This window comes from Clarias gariepinus, chromosome 15 (assembly GCF_024256425.1).
Source record: "Clarias gariepinus isolate MV-2021 ecotype Netherlands chromosome 15, CGAR_prim_01v2, whole genome shotgun sequence".
NCBI classification, from domain to species: Eukaryota; Metazoa; Chordata; class Actinopteri; order Siluriformes; family Clariidae; genus Clarias; species Clarias gariepinus.
Genome location: NC_071114.1, coordinates 15,112,900 through 15,129,978, shown reverse-complemented (window position 1 = coordinate 15,129,978; position 17,079 = coordinate 15,112,900). Strand labels below are relative to the sequence as shown.

General features: G+C 38.2%; 1 protein-coding gene across 2 annotated transcripts; it reads left to right on the top strand.

Moving 5' to 3' along the window:
* Window positions 1–749: 749 nt before the first annotated feature.
* Window positions 750–16,135, top strand: fam163ab (family with sequence similarity 163 member Ab). 2 transcript variants are annotated; one of them, XM_053512666.1, is made up of 3 exons: window positions 750–1,135; window positions 12,964–13,078; window positions 14,515–16,135. In XM_053512666.1, the coding sequence occupies exons 2-3, from the start codon at window positions 12,986–12,988 to the stop codon at window positions 14,836–14,838; spliced, it is 417 nt and encodes a 138-aa protein (XP_053368641.1). In that variant the 5' UTR covers window positions 750–1,135; window positions 12,964–12,985; the 3' UTR covers window positions 14,839–16,135. The 2 variants fall into 2 exon arrangements, with proteins under 2 accessions (XP_053368641.1, XP_053368642.1); XM_053512667.1 differs by lacking the exon at window positions 750–1,135 and adding an exon at window positions 12,596–12,753.
* Window positions 16,136–17,079: the final 944 nt, after the last annotated feature.

Sequence of the window (17,079 nt, the reverse complement as noted above, 5' to 3'; positions counted from 1 at the left end):
TACAGGGGGCCTTGTGGACTTATTGTGGGCAAGACTACAGACGATTGACCACAGAAAACCCTCACAATTCCTATGGGGCCTGCTTGAGCTACCATACAGGGGCTGATGCCTACAAATGGGCTTGCTCGCGGAAAACTCAAAAAAAGGGCCTCAAAGGGCAGAACTATTGTGGGCCCTGCATGGGCTAACCTACATGGGTCGATGTGGGGTTCATTGTAGACTTACCCACAAAGGGGCCTAAGGGACCAACAGATAAACCCACACCTGCCCACAGTGGGCCTGCTTGGGCATGTTAGCTGGGGTTGTCCAGTTACATTTTTAAGTCTTAAAAGACTTTGTCCTAAGTATTAATATCCAAGTGTTTGGGAAGTGTTGCCATGTCACAGCTCCAGGGTTCCAGGTTCAGTCAGTTTACCCTGTGGGTTTCCTCTGGGATATCCCAGTTTTCTCTCCACTATGTAGTGTGCACTAGATTTCTGCACCCTGGTGTGAAGGAGTGTGTGGTGTCTTGTCCTGAGCTGATTACTCTCTCTCTCTCTCTCTCTCTCTCTCTGCATTTCCAGGAAAGGCTCCAGATTTACTGCAACCATGACTAACACTATATATGTGAATGATTTTTCAGGATGTAAATAAAAGCCGTCAGGAAGGTTTACAGGATGAAAGGGGCGGGGCGATCGGGTTTGGGGGCGTTCCCCTGCGCGTAGGAACACAATCTGGATTTCTTGTAGAGGGGATGTGTGAACCCTGTGTGTGTGTGTGTGTGTGTGTGTCTTCTAAGGACATGTTCTCTGTGGAACTGTTCCCCCGTGTGATTTAGTGCTCAGTGCAGAAAGCGAGAAGTTGTGCCGAGTTTCAGAGCCGCTGTGGATGTGTTCAGACTGGATCCAGCGGAAAGACGTCCCGCGTTAAACACCGACCACTGCGATACCCGAGGAGGAGGAGGAGGAGGAGGAGGAAGGGCCAGGCACACACCAAGGCATTTCAAATCATACAGATGTGAAGAAGTTCGTGTTTCTCGGCGTGTAGATCCAGCACGGTACCGTGTGTGTGTGTGTGTGTGTGTGTGTGTGAGAGAGAGAGATCCCAGTCCTGGATCCTGATCGCCTCCATGGTGAAACAAAGACTGTAGACACAGGTAAGGCTTCAATCCGGATTATATACCTGTTTAAAAAAAGATCAAAGCAATTACACTGCTACTTTGTTATTGATCTACATGTATTGCTATTTTGTTTCTTATTCTGTTTAAATAACCCTTGTTGTTACAGTATTGCCATTACAATGACACATTTTACATACTGTAAATCCCAATGAAAGTGAAAAGTTGTTCCTGTCTAGTCATATAGTCTGCACTGTTACAGGGTTTATATGATAATAAATAAGTGTAATTATAAACTGGGAGGTGGGTCTCCACTATAGCACTCATGGTGTAGAAAAAAAAACTTGAATATTTTCTATACCTGCTTCCTACTGTATGCTTTTGTGCTATAATTGTTTTTTTTTTTTTTACATCATAGTGCTATTAAAAAGCAAGGGGTCATCAGTGCAAATAAATGCAGTAATAATGTCTTTAAGTATCTGTCTTTGACATGCCTTTGTTTACGGTATTGATTATGCAGTCTTTTTCACCTGCTCAGGTGATGATATCAATGACACAGTCAAGTAATATCGCAAACATGCTCCCATTTTTATTCAATGCTCACTGTTTGGTCTGTGCTAAACAAGTATCTTTTTTTCTCTTTATGTTTTCTGTAGTGCAAGCAGATCATGCTTAGATTTGAGGTTGAGTAATTCGAGTCACTTGTTTTGAGTATGCACAATCTAACACCACCAACTTATCATTTGTGTGTTTCCAGTGCTGCAATATCACACGGCACAGCTGAGATAGGGACACAAGTCTTCTAACCCATTCAGGTTAAATATATTGTATTAAGTCGTTGAATGCACTGTGTGTCAGATATGTCCTAGAGGGGTTTTTACAGCAGCTTTCACAAATCACAGCATTCCAAATTAATAATGTATTCATTAATGCAAGGTTCACATGTTAAAAACATGAGCGTCTTATGACCTTTTATTTTCTAACCCTCACTACAAAATGAAATAAACTTCAACCTCCACCCGACTTTAAATCCAAGTCCAATATTTATTCACTTTGATTTACCGGCCTTGTTCTTTATGGTTCACTGTTCTTGTTCTTTCGGGGGAACATGGAGGACAGAGAGCTTTATGAGAAAGATGGCTGATCTCTCTGGCTCTGAATCCCTGCCTCTGAATACTTCCCAGTGATGGAAGAATATTGTTGCAGGAATGCTAGTTGAATTATTGAAAGCTAGGTTTTTAATGCTTGAAAGCTCCTATGGTTGCTGCTCCAAAAGCAGTGTCTTCCTCAGAATAGCTGGTACTACACTTGTGCTCCCTTTTAATTAGGTGCCATCTAAAAACCTGCTTCTGTTATAAAAGAGGAATATACTGTATAGTCCTTCCATAGTATATTGTGATATACTTAATTTTTTAGTACAGTATATTGCATTTTTTATTGGTGGCAGCATGTAAATGTGTGTTAGAATTATTTCCTGAGGAATAAAAGTCAATTATTAGTCTTAATATCGCAGTTCTGCAGGGTTAGGAAATAATTTAGATTATATTGATATTGCAACATATGAGTCAGATGACATTTTGGTACAGCACGTAGTGTTGCTGCCTCACAGCTTCATTGTCCCTGGATTGATCCTATAATGTACTAACCTGCATATAGGTTTTCTCAAAGTACTTTGGTTTTCTTACTGAAAAACAAAACAAAACAGTAAGGCCATATGGGGGAAAGAGACAGGGATTCTGCATTCCATCCAGTGTGTATTTTATTACTACTACAGGTGTTCCATGAATAGGCTCTGGATTAACTACACCTCTGCCCAGAATTAAGCAGTTACTAATAGTAAATGAAGGAATATTTGATCCTTATTAAACATTTTTTGTAATAAGTTGGGTATTGTAAATTTATCATAAGGTGATAACTCCTGAAACCAGTACCTAAGTTCCATTTTAATTTTTGCAACCATCATTTAATTCTTCTTCTTTAAATATGTAAATGCATATAATGCATTTTTTTTATATTGCAAGATATTTTGCTGTGCTATCCACCATTAAAATAGAGCAGAAATTACGGAAAATTAATTACAAAAAAAAGATGTATTAATTGATTCTAAAAAAAATTTTTCTCCAAGTGGCTGTTGTGTTAATCATAATTGCAAGCTGATTCAAAATTATTCGAAAGGAACCATCATCGCTAAAGGAACCAATAGCATCCACTGTTTTTCATCCCTGATTCTGGACCACTCCAGCCTTCTGTTGTTTACCCTTCCATAATACATTTGATCTATTGAATCAGCTGACCAGGCCCTTTCCTGCATCAGTGTGTACATGTGTATATGTTGGAGCTGGGAAAACAATAAACTGAGCAGGATCAGGGTAAAGAACCACTGAGGTGAGGCACCATGCTGCTTTCTGACCTCCTCACCAAATGAAGAACAGGATGTGAATACGTGATTTGTGTAAGATGTAAAACTGTGCCAACGCACAGTAAGCCCATTTAAAAAAACATGACTGTTACACGTTGGCGCTTCCTTTATACATTGAGCTTTTAATGAGTGCAGCAGTGTCATTAGAGACCCAATCCAGTAAATCATGAAACAACAACATAGTGATGAAGATGGAGCAAGCATAACATCTGTGCACATCATTAAATACAGCCATTTATTTCAGAGCCCTCCATAACCACTGTGAATAAACGGAATGAAACAGGAAGTGCTGAATAAGGAGGCAGGCAGTGCTTTGAGATTGTCAGATATGCGAGCCTGGATGCAGCTTTGTCCTTGGGCTGGGAAGCTCACGCAGAACAGCTATAAATCCTGCGCTCCCAGGCCTTGCTGGAGTATTATTGCCCTTCAAGATATACACAAATGGATCCTTCGAGATGGAAGATGAGCTGTAACTTTTTTATCTTTTTATCTGTTCACTTGTGCACTTCATGCCACAGTGTGAGAGTCGAAACTGAGAGCACTTTGAGCAAAATAATTAATGAATAGTTATAGTTGCAGTATAAACATATTCTGTGCCTTAATGTTGTGTAGAATAAATCTTGTAGCTCCAGTGCATCATAAAATTGTATGCTATTATATCTTAATGGGACCCTTCCCTGGTTATTGTATCAAAAATTAATTTAGAGGAAAGCAGAATGCTGTCTTACAGTAATTTAATTCAATACACACATTAAGTTCATTGAGTGGCAGAAACCCAGTCCCTCATTTTGTCATATTAAATCACACTGAGTCCCACACAGTATATAACAATATATAGGAAAAAAAAAACTGCTGCGTTTTACTCATGAATATTATTTTAATCTCTGACAGTTGCAGTGAAGCTCATTTCATATGTAGAATTTATAACAGTATTTTATGCCTGATGATTTTTGAGAAAGCCACATAAATAAATAAATAAACAAATACATTTTACTTCTATTATCGGCTTATAGAAATAAATCTTTGCATAAAGGGATCAGCAGCAATACTCAGGTAAGCTGTGGCATTTAAACCATGACCTTTACACCACCAGCAGCAGCCTGAACTGTTGAGACAAGGCAGGATGGATCCATTGTTTCATACGCTTTATGCCAAGTTCTGACCCTATCTGTTGAATGTCATAGCTGGAATAGAGACTCATTAGACAAGGCAACATTTTTCCAATCTTCTATTGTCTGATTATGTTGTGAGTCCATGCAAATTGTAGCCTCAGTTTCCTTTTCTCAGCTGACAGGAGTTGCACTCCATATGATCTTCTGCAGGCGTAGCCCATTTCCTTCCAGGTTCAACATGTTGTGCATTCAGAGATGCCTTGGTTGTAATGAGAGGTTACTTGAGTTAATTTTGCCTTTTTAGCAGCTTGAACCGGTTTCGCCTTTTTCCTCTGACCATGGGCATCAGCAAGGCATTTTTGCACAAAGAACTGGATATTTCCTCTTCTTCAGACCATTCTTTGTAAATCCCAAAGACAGTTGTGCAGGAAAATCACATTAGATCAGCAGTTTCAGCACCTGTCTGGCACCCACAACCATACCACAAGTTACGTAAATCACCTTTTTTCCCTTTCTGATGCTCGGTTTAAACAACAGTAGACTGTCTTGGGCATGTCTATGTGCTTAAATGCATTGAGTTGCTGTCATGCAATTGACTGATTAGATATTTACATTAAACAGCAGTTGAACAGTGGTGACACATAGTGGGGGACTAGGCGTAGCAGGAGGTGGGTTTCCTCCAGGTACTCCGGTGTCCTCCATCAGCGAGTGTCTGTGTGCGTGCTTGCAAACTCCATGTACACAGAGGCGAGAATCAAACCCGGACCCTTGAGGTGCAAGGCGACAGTGCCAACCACTAAACCACCATGCTGTTGTCACAGAGAACAATTACCCTTGAAAAAATTTAGATCAAATCTTGATCAGTCAATACCTGATTGGTGACTAATGTTTATTCCCCTTGAGCTTGTATAGGTATAGCTAAAATTTTCATAATCCACATAATCTTACATATCTCAGACAATATTCAGCTTTGTCAAAACAATCTTGGTAAATTTGAATGTTGATTATGTATGTTGTAATGAATTATTTAAGCACTAGAGGGTGTCTTGTATCTGAATGAGGGTAGATAAAGAAGTAAAGGCTGGAAGTAGCAGTACAGAGTGAGGGAAATCTGACATTTTATGTTTACATACTTAATGTGTGCTAGTTTTATTTTAATATAAACTGAACTTCAATGTATTAATATAAAATAAAACACAACAATAGGAACCAAAATGTAGAAAGGCCTGGGTTGGATTAATCTATTTCCAGTAATGGTTGAAGCCAGAGACCTTTGTAAGGACCAGGGAAGAAGAAGAAGGATACGGAACTTGGGATTTTAGGGCCCTTGGAAAATAATGACACCTACTCATAAGTGGAAGAATAGCTGGACTGACCTGTGGAAGTTCTGTTCATTCTTCCAACACTTTGTTTAAGTCAACCCAACTCCAGTCAACTTCCATGTACAGGGAGCCTATCCTCTCAGACTGTAAGATGCACTATGTTAAGGGAGAGACCGTCCTTGTAGCCACCGCAAGGAAAATGAATGAAACATTAAGAGAATTGGAAAGCTTAGACAAACCAAAGACTTTAAAAAGGAAGAAGTCATACCCCCAATATAATGCCAGTGGCAGCTCAGAGTGGACCTTGGAAGCAAGGTCTTGTTTACTGTAGAGGGTAAGAAGGCTGCCATTGATCTAACTGTCCATGCAATGGGGCTGTCAGGAGGCAACACAACAAAATTGTTCAACAGCCCTCAAGACCCAGGTGAGGGTTTGACGGGGAAAAAGGTGAAGGTAGACTGAATTTGCAGCATGATGTTTGTGAGTGGAAGCTGTAACAGGCATCCTGTTGGAAAATAAAAGCCACTGACCTCCACTGATGACCTGCCAGGTTGGATTTTTGTGGTTAAAAACCAAAAACAATTCCCCGGACACCTTTAAAACTCTGAGAGAGTTTGTAGTTTAAATGTTTTTTCACTCCATGACGTTCTAGCACTCAGCACCACACTCTTAATTTGATATAAATGACAGTACAGTAAGTCTCACTGTGTTTGAAGCACATCTGCAATCTTGAATATTGGTTTGAGGAAGATATTTACAAACATTAATGAAGTAATTATCAAAAAGTATTCGGTCGAGAGACTTGCAATAGTTGCTAGCTTTGGGAATCAGCACCATCACTCCATCAAAAAATTATGGAGCAAAAGGGAAATGCTTCTATTATTATTATTTATTTTTTTAGTACTTTTTTACTAACTCCTTTAATTAAATTAGAAGAAATATGAAGTATCTAATATATAGGTTTCTGCCTAAGAAGCACATAGGGTCGCAGGAGGAAAGGACACCAGCTGTTATACTTGAAATGGAAGTAGAGGAAAATCTGTTATCTTAAAATGGGGTCACTGGCTAACAAACGTTGAGAGTGACTGCACTAATGAGAGCGAGAAACACTCATCTGTCTTGCTCTGGACATTATTTCATGCCTATTCCTGCTTGACTATTGCTCATCAGTGTGTGTAAGTGTGGTGCTCTCTCCAGAATAAGAATAGCTTTGAAGATTCCACAGATAGGGGAACAGAAATGTTAGTTCCTATTTACATGATTTTTGAAAACTTTAGAAGATACACTTATTAAAAAAAAACCAGATGCCTACAGATTGTAGACAGAACATCCGAAAATGTTCACGCTTGAAAATACATTCAGCAGGGATCAAAAAATTTAATATCCAGCAGCACAAAAATAAATCCACATAATGAATACTTCGGGGTGGCAGGGTGCATCCGATTGTGCCGTAGTGTTTTCTAATTATCTTTAAATAGCCTTCGTTGTTGTTCTCACGTGTTGGATTATTGTTTGCTGCTGCTTGTGACTACAGTCTATAATTATGGAAGCTATCATTATTTATCTGCTAAACATTGGAGATCAAGCTTGTTTAAAGAGCTCCTTAGCAAGAGAAAGGTACTCATTAGGGCCAGACAGGAGGAAATGTGTTACGAGAGAGAACGATGTGGTAGATAAGGGGAAAACAACAGGATAGGCGGAGGATTGGAGGAGAGAGGGGTGACATGATGAGGCTGGACAGAAAGTAAGCGATTAGATGGCTGTTTGCCCAGAAGGGACAGAGCAGATGACGAAGAGGAGACATTGTACTTCTGCCAGCTGAACTGATGTACATGCATCATACATAAAATAAAAATAAGAGCTGAAGCTGAAGAAAAACTCCACTCTTAGCTTACAGACTTGTTATAGAGACATAATTAAATTTACTGAGATTCCTAAATTTAAGGCAAATTCTGAATCATACATCAGGTTTACTGTAGTATTTTCCACATGGATATACAGTTAAAGCTCCAAACTGGACCACATGACTATTCTAACCTGTATAGTGCTTTATAACTTATTCATATACACAGTCTGCGGCTTATATATATATATATATATATATATATATATATATATATATATATATATATATATATATATATTCTACTGTATAACCAACACTGAATGCATGAAGTACATCCAGACTTATCTGTTGTCTATCTTTATTAAGAATGTTATTATTATTATTAATATTAATATTCATTAATATAAGAATGCTCATATAAGATGTCAACTACTATACAATAAAATGTGAGTGTTTATTAATTTTTTCATCAAAGCAATGGGTCCATATATTTATTACCTGATCTTCAAGACCCTTGTTTCCATTCACTAAAGGAACCATTAGTCTTCTTCCCACTTCCGAAATATGATGTGATGAGTTACACAGGCACATTCTTTGCACATTTCTTCCCTTCAGTATTCTGCCATATCTTGGACTATGTTTAGTCATTTCTCAGTGCTAGGACTGAATAGTAATTCTTTAAAAGCAGTCTGGCAACTGGACAGTTAAGAAGCCAGATTATGGAAATGGTAAGATATCCAGTGTTATGACCTTGTTTTGTGCCTTTACATTTTTAAGAAATGTTTCATCTCTCACTTTGTGAATGTGTCTATTGTGAAACTTGGTATAATTTTATCCGACAGAAACGACACAATTACCAAAAATGTAACTTTTCAAATTCAAATGTGACTTTTTATTTATAATTTTACATTCAAATTAAATGCAACTTGATCATTAAGTGGTTTAATGAGTGAGTAGTCGGAAAGTATTATGGTTTGGGGAACCTCGGGGAGGTGGGGAGAGCGAGTCATGGGTTATTGTCACCTGCAAGTCTTAGCATTTGTTTGAGAGAAAGTCAAGACAGCAAGACAGTCAACTGTAGAAACAGGTGGAGATGATGATATTACGATCAGGGCAGTGATTAGTATACTGGTGCTGCTGAATGCTGAGTGGGTGGAACAGACGAGAGGGGAAACGAGGTTGCTGCTGAGGTTGTTATATAAACAAACCCAATTTTTTATTGTATCGTTAGGCACTTTGCAGCCTCTGTCACTAAGTTCAGTTTTTAATTTTTAAATTATTATTTTTATTTATTTAAAAAAAAAAATTTGTGGTAATTTTGATTCTGCAGATTTATTTAAAAAATGTTTCAGTATTTACATATAAGTGGGAAACTATTGTTGCATGGGATGTGGAGTTTCAAATCTAAAAATAAAAGCTAATCATACTTCAGTATGTAAATGCATCACATGCAACAATAGTTTCCCACTTGTGGGAAATGTAGAATTGAAGATTTCGCATATTTATGAATCTGTTTTTCTTGGTGCAGTTAAAATGAACTGCTGCATCGAACATTTTAATGAAATAAAACTTTAAAGTGGGTTTTGCGTGAGTATTTCAATTCTGAAATGTCAAATAAAGTAGTCCAGCTGGCTTGGCACTCTTAGCCGAATAAGTTAATTGTCTCTGTAGATGCAGAGTGCAGATGCGTGTGTTACTCAGGCAGCACGCAGCTGCAGGAAGTCTTATCAGCACTACAGCAGTACAGTACTTCAGGCACTGAAGGAGAAGGCAGGCTGCGCCAGAATCCTGCATTTTCACTGTTGCTCTAATCTGGGCTCAGCAGTGGTGAAAGGCTTGAACAGCCATCCGCTTGCAGTGTGAGCAGAATTTCAAAAACCGCTCAGGATGTGGAGTCCAATGTGCCAGACTTCAGTTTCACTTAATGGGGTGCTGAGGAACGTACAGGCACAGATCCATTTTAGATTACTGCTGTATCTCAGATGGGACGGTGTATGATGTGCTGTGCAAGTATCAGCGCAGGGAAAATTTACCCTTACCTTTACTTGTGTTGTACTGTAGCTTTACTCCAAATGCAGTCAGACTGCCAGAACATCCATAATGTATCTCTAGTTAGTTTTTTTTTTTTTTCCCGGTATTGGACTATTTTTGGTCAGAAGTTTAAACGTTTCGCATTGTATACGTTCTATCCCTTGGTCATCAATCAAACCATGATGAGAGGTTCTCTCACAAAACCGTCCTGGCCAGATCATTTTGCTCCTCAGCATGTAATTTGGTGTCACACGGCATCAGAGTCAGGTAGGAGATGTGACCTGAATTTTGACACAACATTACTGGAAGTGATTTATGACGATATATAAAGTAGTTCAGATTTAATAGCGGTGTTTTTAATACAGACCTATTTTTTAAGCTGTTTATGTGTAAATTATATTATTTATTGTCTTTTCATAAGAGTGGGTTGATTTAGCTTTGTACAGTGCTACACTGCAATATCTTTCCTTTATTTCTGAGCAACATTATCCCAATACCGTCTGATGGACTACATTTTATATACGGGGCCATGGCGGATTGTACAATGGAAACGTTTGAAGCGGTTTCGGTAAGACATCTGGTTGGTAGGATGAATCAGTGATCAGAAATTATCTCCCTTTTTTTTTTTTTTTTGCATACTGAAGAACGAGATGCAATTATTTCTCCCGCAGCAGGAGGATATGATGAATGCAGAGAGAGAGAGAGAGAGAGAGAGAGAAATGAGCAGGTGTGTCTGGCTTCCCCTTTTTCAGTCTCCTGCTCTCATTTTCTCTCACTTCCTGCTGTGAGCCTTCATTATTCTCATCCAGCTGCGTGATTGCACTTCATCATGACAGCTCCTTAATCAAATCTGCACTTCTGGTCAAACTCAATTTCGCCAAGCTGCTTGACCCAACACTCTCTGTGTCAGCACACTCACTACACTTCTGACAGAGGAGAAAACAGAGGACACAGGCATCAGCAGACTCTCTCTCTCTCTCTCTCTCTCTCTCTCTGTACTTCTCTCCTCAGACATTTCTTTTTATCGAACCGTTCGGTCCATTTGTCCAGCTTAGATCCAACTGCTGAAAAACATATTGATTAGTGCGTGAATCTGATTATACGTGTGTATGACAGCCTGTGTAATTGCTGTTACGGCAGCAGTGACATACAAACCACTATGTACTGGGTTAATACCGAATGATCGGCTCAGATTTGATTTTGTTGCTACAGAGACCCACTAGGGAGTACAAACAGGAAGCAGCAAATTGGATGATTACGTGTCAGTTCCAGGCAGCATGAAGCAGGCATTGTAAAAGATTTAAGGTTTTTAGCTTACAGAAATGTTCCTATATTGTATATCCTATAATATCCCAGATATTTGTTGTCAGCTCTACTGTATTATTAAAAGACGCATTACTCTCTGAATAGTAAAAGGTTATATTTATTATTTTTATAAAGGTATAAAATAATCCTTAGTAGGTACATGGTTGCAAACTGCCATCTAGTGACCTACTTTTCTCGCAGTCCTTCTGCACCACATAGGACCATGACACGTTCCAGCTGAGACCATACGAGCCCAAGACACATAAAAACCCCTTAAAAAATCCTGTTTGACCCAGACTAACTATGACTAAAACCAAAACCAATTTCAGCTCAATTTAAGACCGAGACCAGGACCTACACCGAGTGAGATTATCACACACTGAAGTATCTGATCTCAGATCAACCTTGTAATTCAATACTAATCAAAACTATTATGCATACCAACTGAGACCCATGGTAATTGAGACAATGATCCATACCAACCACGGTCAATAAGTACCAACATAAAGACCCAGAGTAAACAAGTCCAAACCCCATACCAACGTGACTAGGTAAGACCAAGACAAACGTATACATACAGAAACATAGTAGCCATAATAACTGAGAACAAAGACAAAATAGGTTGACATCTGAAGGACACTGTGATCAATGTTTATTGATTTTGAAACCCTGGGCTTGTTTAGAAGGCTGATTCATTTTTTTAACTACATTTAGTAGAAAATACGCAATGTTATATTTCTCCACACAATAAAAATGTCTAAACAAACCAAAGAACCATACGAATGCCTCAATCAAAGATGTCCAATTTGATGGCACTGGCATGAATTATGGTTTTCATTACCTCGCCTGCTCTCTTCCTCTCCTCTGGATTTCACTTTAAATGTTTTGTTTCAGTTTAATTTTTAAACACAATAGCGGTGAGCAATAATTGAAACATGTTGTTGATTTAAAGTTCGCTGGGTATTATTGTATTTCTTCGATGTATAAGATTAACTGTCATATTACTTTTAAACTTCACTTTAATGTAATTTCACATAAAATATAGTTCTTTTATAGGAAAGAACTTGCACATTTCTGTCTTAAATGTTTGTCTTTCTTTAAATATGCAAATGCAAATCCTCCCCAACTTATATAACTGGGAACATGCTTGGTTAATCTCATGTCAGGACACCAACATTTGCCTTTTATATGTTTAATATTAACCCAGACTTGATTATCACATTTTTCCCCTGCATTTCTTCCTCTAAATAAGGGTGCAGGAAGTTTAACTCCCCCAAAAGGATTTAATGTTTTAATACTAAAACATTACAGTAAGTTTCACTCACTCACTCACTATGTACCGCTTAGTTCTGTATACAGGGTCGCGAGGGGCCTGGAGCCTATCCCAGGACACTTAAGGACCAGGACAGGGTGCCAATCCTTCATAGGGCACATACAAATACACACTCACACACTATGGGCAACTGTGGGGAGACCATTTAGCCTAATCTGCATGTCTCTGGACTGTGGGAGGACACCAGAGTACCCAGGGGAAAGCCATCAAGCACGGGGAGAACATGCAAAGTCCATGCACACAGAGACGGGAATCGAGCCTGGCCGGGAATCGAACCCAGACCCTGGAGGTGCAATGCTAGTGTGCTCATCACTAAGCCACTGAGACACCAACATTAAGTTTGAGTGGAATAATTTTAGATTAAAGTTGCATTGTAATTCTTTGAACCGGTGATTTTGTATAAGAATGTAAAGGTAGTGTTTCCATATGTTCAGTGACATTGCTTGCTTGACAAAGATATTAGGCTCTTTTAGGACTTTGTGCTTCTGCATGTTCACAGGGTTTGATGGAGATCTGGTCGAATGACAGCGGGAACTGTTGTCATAACTGGAGGAATACTCGCAACGGTGATACTGCTGTGTATCATTGTAGTGCTCTGCTACTGCCGACTCCAGGTACACTCCATTACACCACTTTTATTCACTAATTCCCTTTATCTTTTACATTACATTCAAAAGATTTTTAAAAAAATCCCTTATTTCCTGATATTTACATCTGTATGTGTGTCTTGTTACTCAGACGAGCCCTGTTAGATTGACTGATTGAATAATTAATAGCTCTTCTTGTGTGTGAGCCCTGGGTTACACCTGCGAAGCCTGCATTTGTTGTTTAAAGGGATAAACCCATATGAATTCTAGAGAAGTGTATGTTTCTATTTTGTAGCTGAAAAAAAAAAATCATCTTTCAGACATATTGCAAAAGCATAGGGTATAGGCATTACAGCAATTTGGAATTCCCTGAAAAGGAAGTAAAAAACCCACTGGTGTACTAACCATCAGATATCAAACAGGTCAGGCAAGAAAAAGGACAGCAGTTGACGACAGAAACAAGGTCAGAGGACAATCTCTCTATCAGTCTTCACAAGGCAGGGGTAAAGGTATCACAATTCATTGTTTGAGAAAGACTTCAAGATTTAAAAATTAAATAAAGAGGCCATACTACAAGACGCAAACCACAAAACTGTAGACAAACTGTAGATAGGATCAGCTCAGGTTTCACAACATACACGCTTAAAGCTTGGGTTTGCATGGCGGCTGGTGGAACAGGGCCGCTAATCTCTATTGATGATGGACGGAAACATTCTGTCTAACAATTTCCCAAAAAAAAAAACCACAACCACTCTCATCTCAAAAAATAAAAAAAAATTTAGACTGTCCAAGTGATATCATTGGGGTGCCGGCTCAATGGAGTTATTGCAAGAAAGCAATATCCAAGTATGTTTTTAACTTTAAGACTATCTGTCACGTCATCTGTCATATAAAGTATCCGTCATCTATCAGTTGAGGATATTTGACCACCAAAGGTGCCGGTTTTCTTTTTAGTTTTTAAGAATCTAGAAGTGAAAATAGGAAAACTTCTTATTTGTCATGTCGTATTTGTCTTATACTGTAAATTCAAACTCAAACATTCTCAGTGTATAAGAACCAAAAACTGGCCTTGCTGTTCCATTTTTTTTAAAGGCGGCCATATGTATACTTTATGAATGATACTGTAGATATACAAATCTATCCAAATCTGGGATGAAAAGGTTCTCCTGTATGTTCTCCAGGTCTTTCCCACGTTTCACAGAAAAATCCAAAGCCATCATAACCAGGAGTTTGACATTTTTATTCAGTTGCAGTAATCACATTCACAGCCCTCTTTTATCATAGATATGTTTATTATTGAGCTTTCATAGTCGTCTGACTCGATCTGAATTGATTTATAAAAATGTTTTCTGTCATAATTGTGTTATTGTATGAATAAAAAATGGAGCAAATATTTAAGTAGTTCCAAATAGTCTATTTCTGACTCCATGACTGCATTCCCCCCCCCCCTCTCTTTATCTCAGTATTATTGCTGTAAGCAGAATGAATCCAACCCAGACTCACCTTCCTACTCTGAGGCACAGTTCTCCTGTGATGTCTGCAGACCTTCAGGCATGGAGGGGTCCAGCATCTGTCCCCTGTCCGTGTCTCCTGAAGTGGCCCACAGCTCCTGCCCCACCTGCTCCTCATTCTACAGCAACTCCTTCCACTTCCGCAACAGGGACGAGACACGCAACGGTGCAGAGCGCCTTGCCTACATGCTGCCCTCCACACATGGCACCTCGCTGAGCTCACAATCCTTTCCCGACTTCTACTGCAACACACATGCCATCAGCACTGACGTCTGAGCAGTGGTGAATGATATGAAGTGAGCTATTTCAGGTGACCACTGTGGCACAAGCCATTTTGCGGTCCCAAGAAAACACACCTGAAAGAGGCATTTATTTGCTTGTTTTCAGAGACTTAATAATGAAATATACACGGTCAAGACGAAAAAAAAAAAGTGTTTTGTTTTTTTTTAAACAAGCTGAAATGTGCTGTATACCCACCTCTCGAGCACAGAGAACACTGGGATAACAAGAAGTGTACAGAACCTGATGCTTCGCGTTGGAGCACAGTCAATACAAGTGACTTTTACAGATGAATATTTATTGCTGCTGAAGCTTTTGGACACAGATTTTCTATGAGTATTTGTGGTACAGGATTTCTGAGCCCTAGAAACTCACCAGAGCAGTAATTTTACCTGAGTTTGGGCATCTTTAGAATATGAGCTTCCTGTCTTTACTGCACGAGGGCTATTTAACATGACTTTTCATATGCTGCTGTTGGAATTCTCTAAGATAAGGAAAATCATGTATTCAGTATTAATATCAGCTTTTAATATGAATGAATGTGGCGTGTAAAAGGACAAATCATCAAGGAGTATTGATATAAGAGCAAAGGACTATTTCTAGCTTTCTCTATGCAAGGTCTATGCTTAAGCAGTCAAACATGGCGCTCCTTTTTCACCTTTTAGAGAATGGCATGATGGAAAAGACTGAAGTCATGGACTGAGTGCGTTGTTGTGTAGTGATTTTTTTGCATTGGGTTACATGAGATTGTTATATGAGAACGGAATGTTGGCAAGGGTATTTAAAATTGTAATCTGCATTTTTAAAAACAATTTAGAATTTGGGCCTTTATTTAAATACAGTCTGCCCCAAAAGTCCCTATACATAGACAATGGTTGGATTAAAAGTTTTCTTGGATTGGTTACCATGGTCCTGGAGATTGGCAAATGAGATCCCCAGAACTAAGCCCACTTGTTTCCACTTTATTTATTTTTGAGAGCCATGTAAAGGCCATGGTGTAAGGCCAGGAAAAGTTACAGCAACAAGATGGAATGGGTTCGAAGGAATGCATTCAAAGTGCAGTTACCTGCAAAACTTTGGCTGTGTTAACATGAGTTCATCATGAGTGAAAGAGACGACTCTGAAGGAATGGAACTTGTGGAAAGGAGTTTTGTTGAAGTTTTTTTTGCAGTATCAAGTGGACTAATGGTGTAATGCCATATTCAGTTATTTAGAACAATGTTTTTAGTGGTGGGTCGTATCACAAAAATATCCAATCACAATACACAATTTTTTTTGCACAATATGAATTGGTACATTTTAACAGCAATAACAATTTAATGCTGTTTTTGTTGTTATTATATATATATATATATATATATATATATATATATATATATATATATATAACAATCATGGGTATGAATATAGATTTTCAATCAAGACTGTAAGAAGTATTTGTGTCAGTCAGTGTTGTAGAAGAAAGTCTAGAATCTGTAGGGAGCATTGAAAGTTTTCCTTTCAGAAAGCATTTTGAGTAGAATCCATTAAGAATCCAAAGAATCCTTAAAAAACTTGTTTTTTTAGGCTGCTGATATTGCGAGAATGCATATTGTGGCACAGTTTATTGAGATCTTGATAAATCATATCATCAGTGATACAATATTATGATTGAAATGAAGAGATTTCTAAAAATAGTTCTAAAACTTTACTGTATTTCATTAGAGAAAAAATTAAATACATTTTTAATTAAAAGTACGGTTAGAAATATTTTTTGTCATTAAGAATGATTGTAAAAATATTGTGGAAAAGACTGTGAATGCATCCAGTGGTCTTCATACTAAGCACTGACATTTGACATTAAAACATAGTTTATTTTCACTTTAATGTGCTGCCATAAAAATTGTTCATCTCGTATGCATGATCTAATTATAACTAACACTTATGAACATGTTTGTCAGTCCAGCCAAAAGTTCAGAGGGCAGTTAGTACATACAGTTGAATGCAAAAGTTTGTACACCTTTGGAAAAAAAAGGAAGAACGCTAAGGAATTTAATATAGTTATATAGTGCTGCTGGTTTTCACACATGTTCTGTCATTGTCACAAGTAACAAAGATATAGATATTTATAATGACAAACAAATTTGATTTTATTAAAAGGTTTGCATATAACTATACAATGCTACTTTAAGATGATATTTCTTGTTTTTTTTTCTATCTATTTAGTCTCAGAATTTTTAGATTTGTCCCAGAATACGC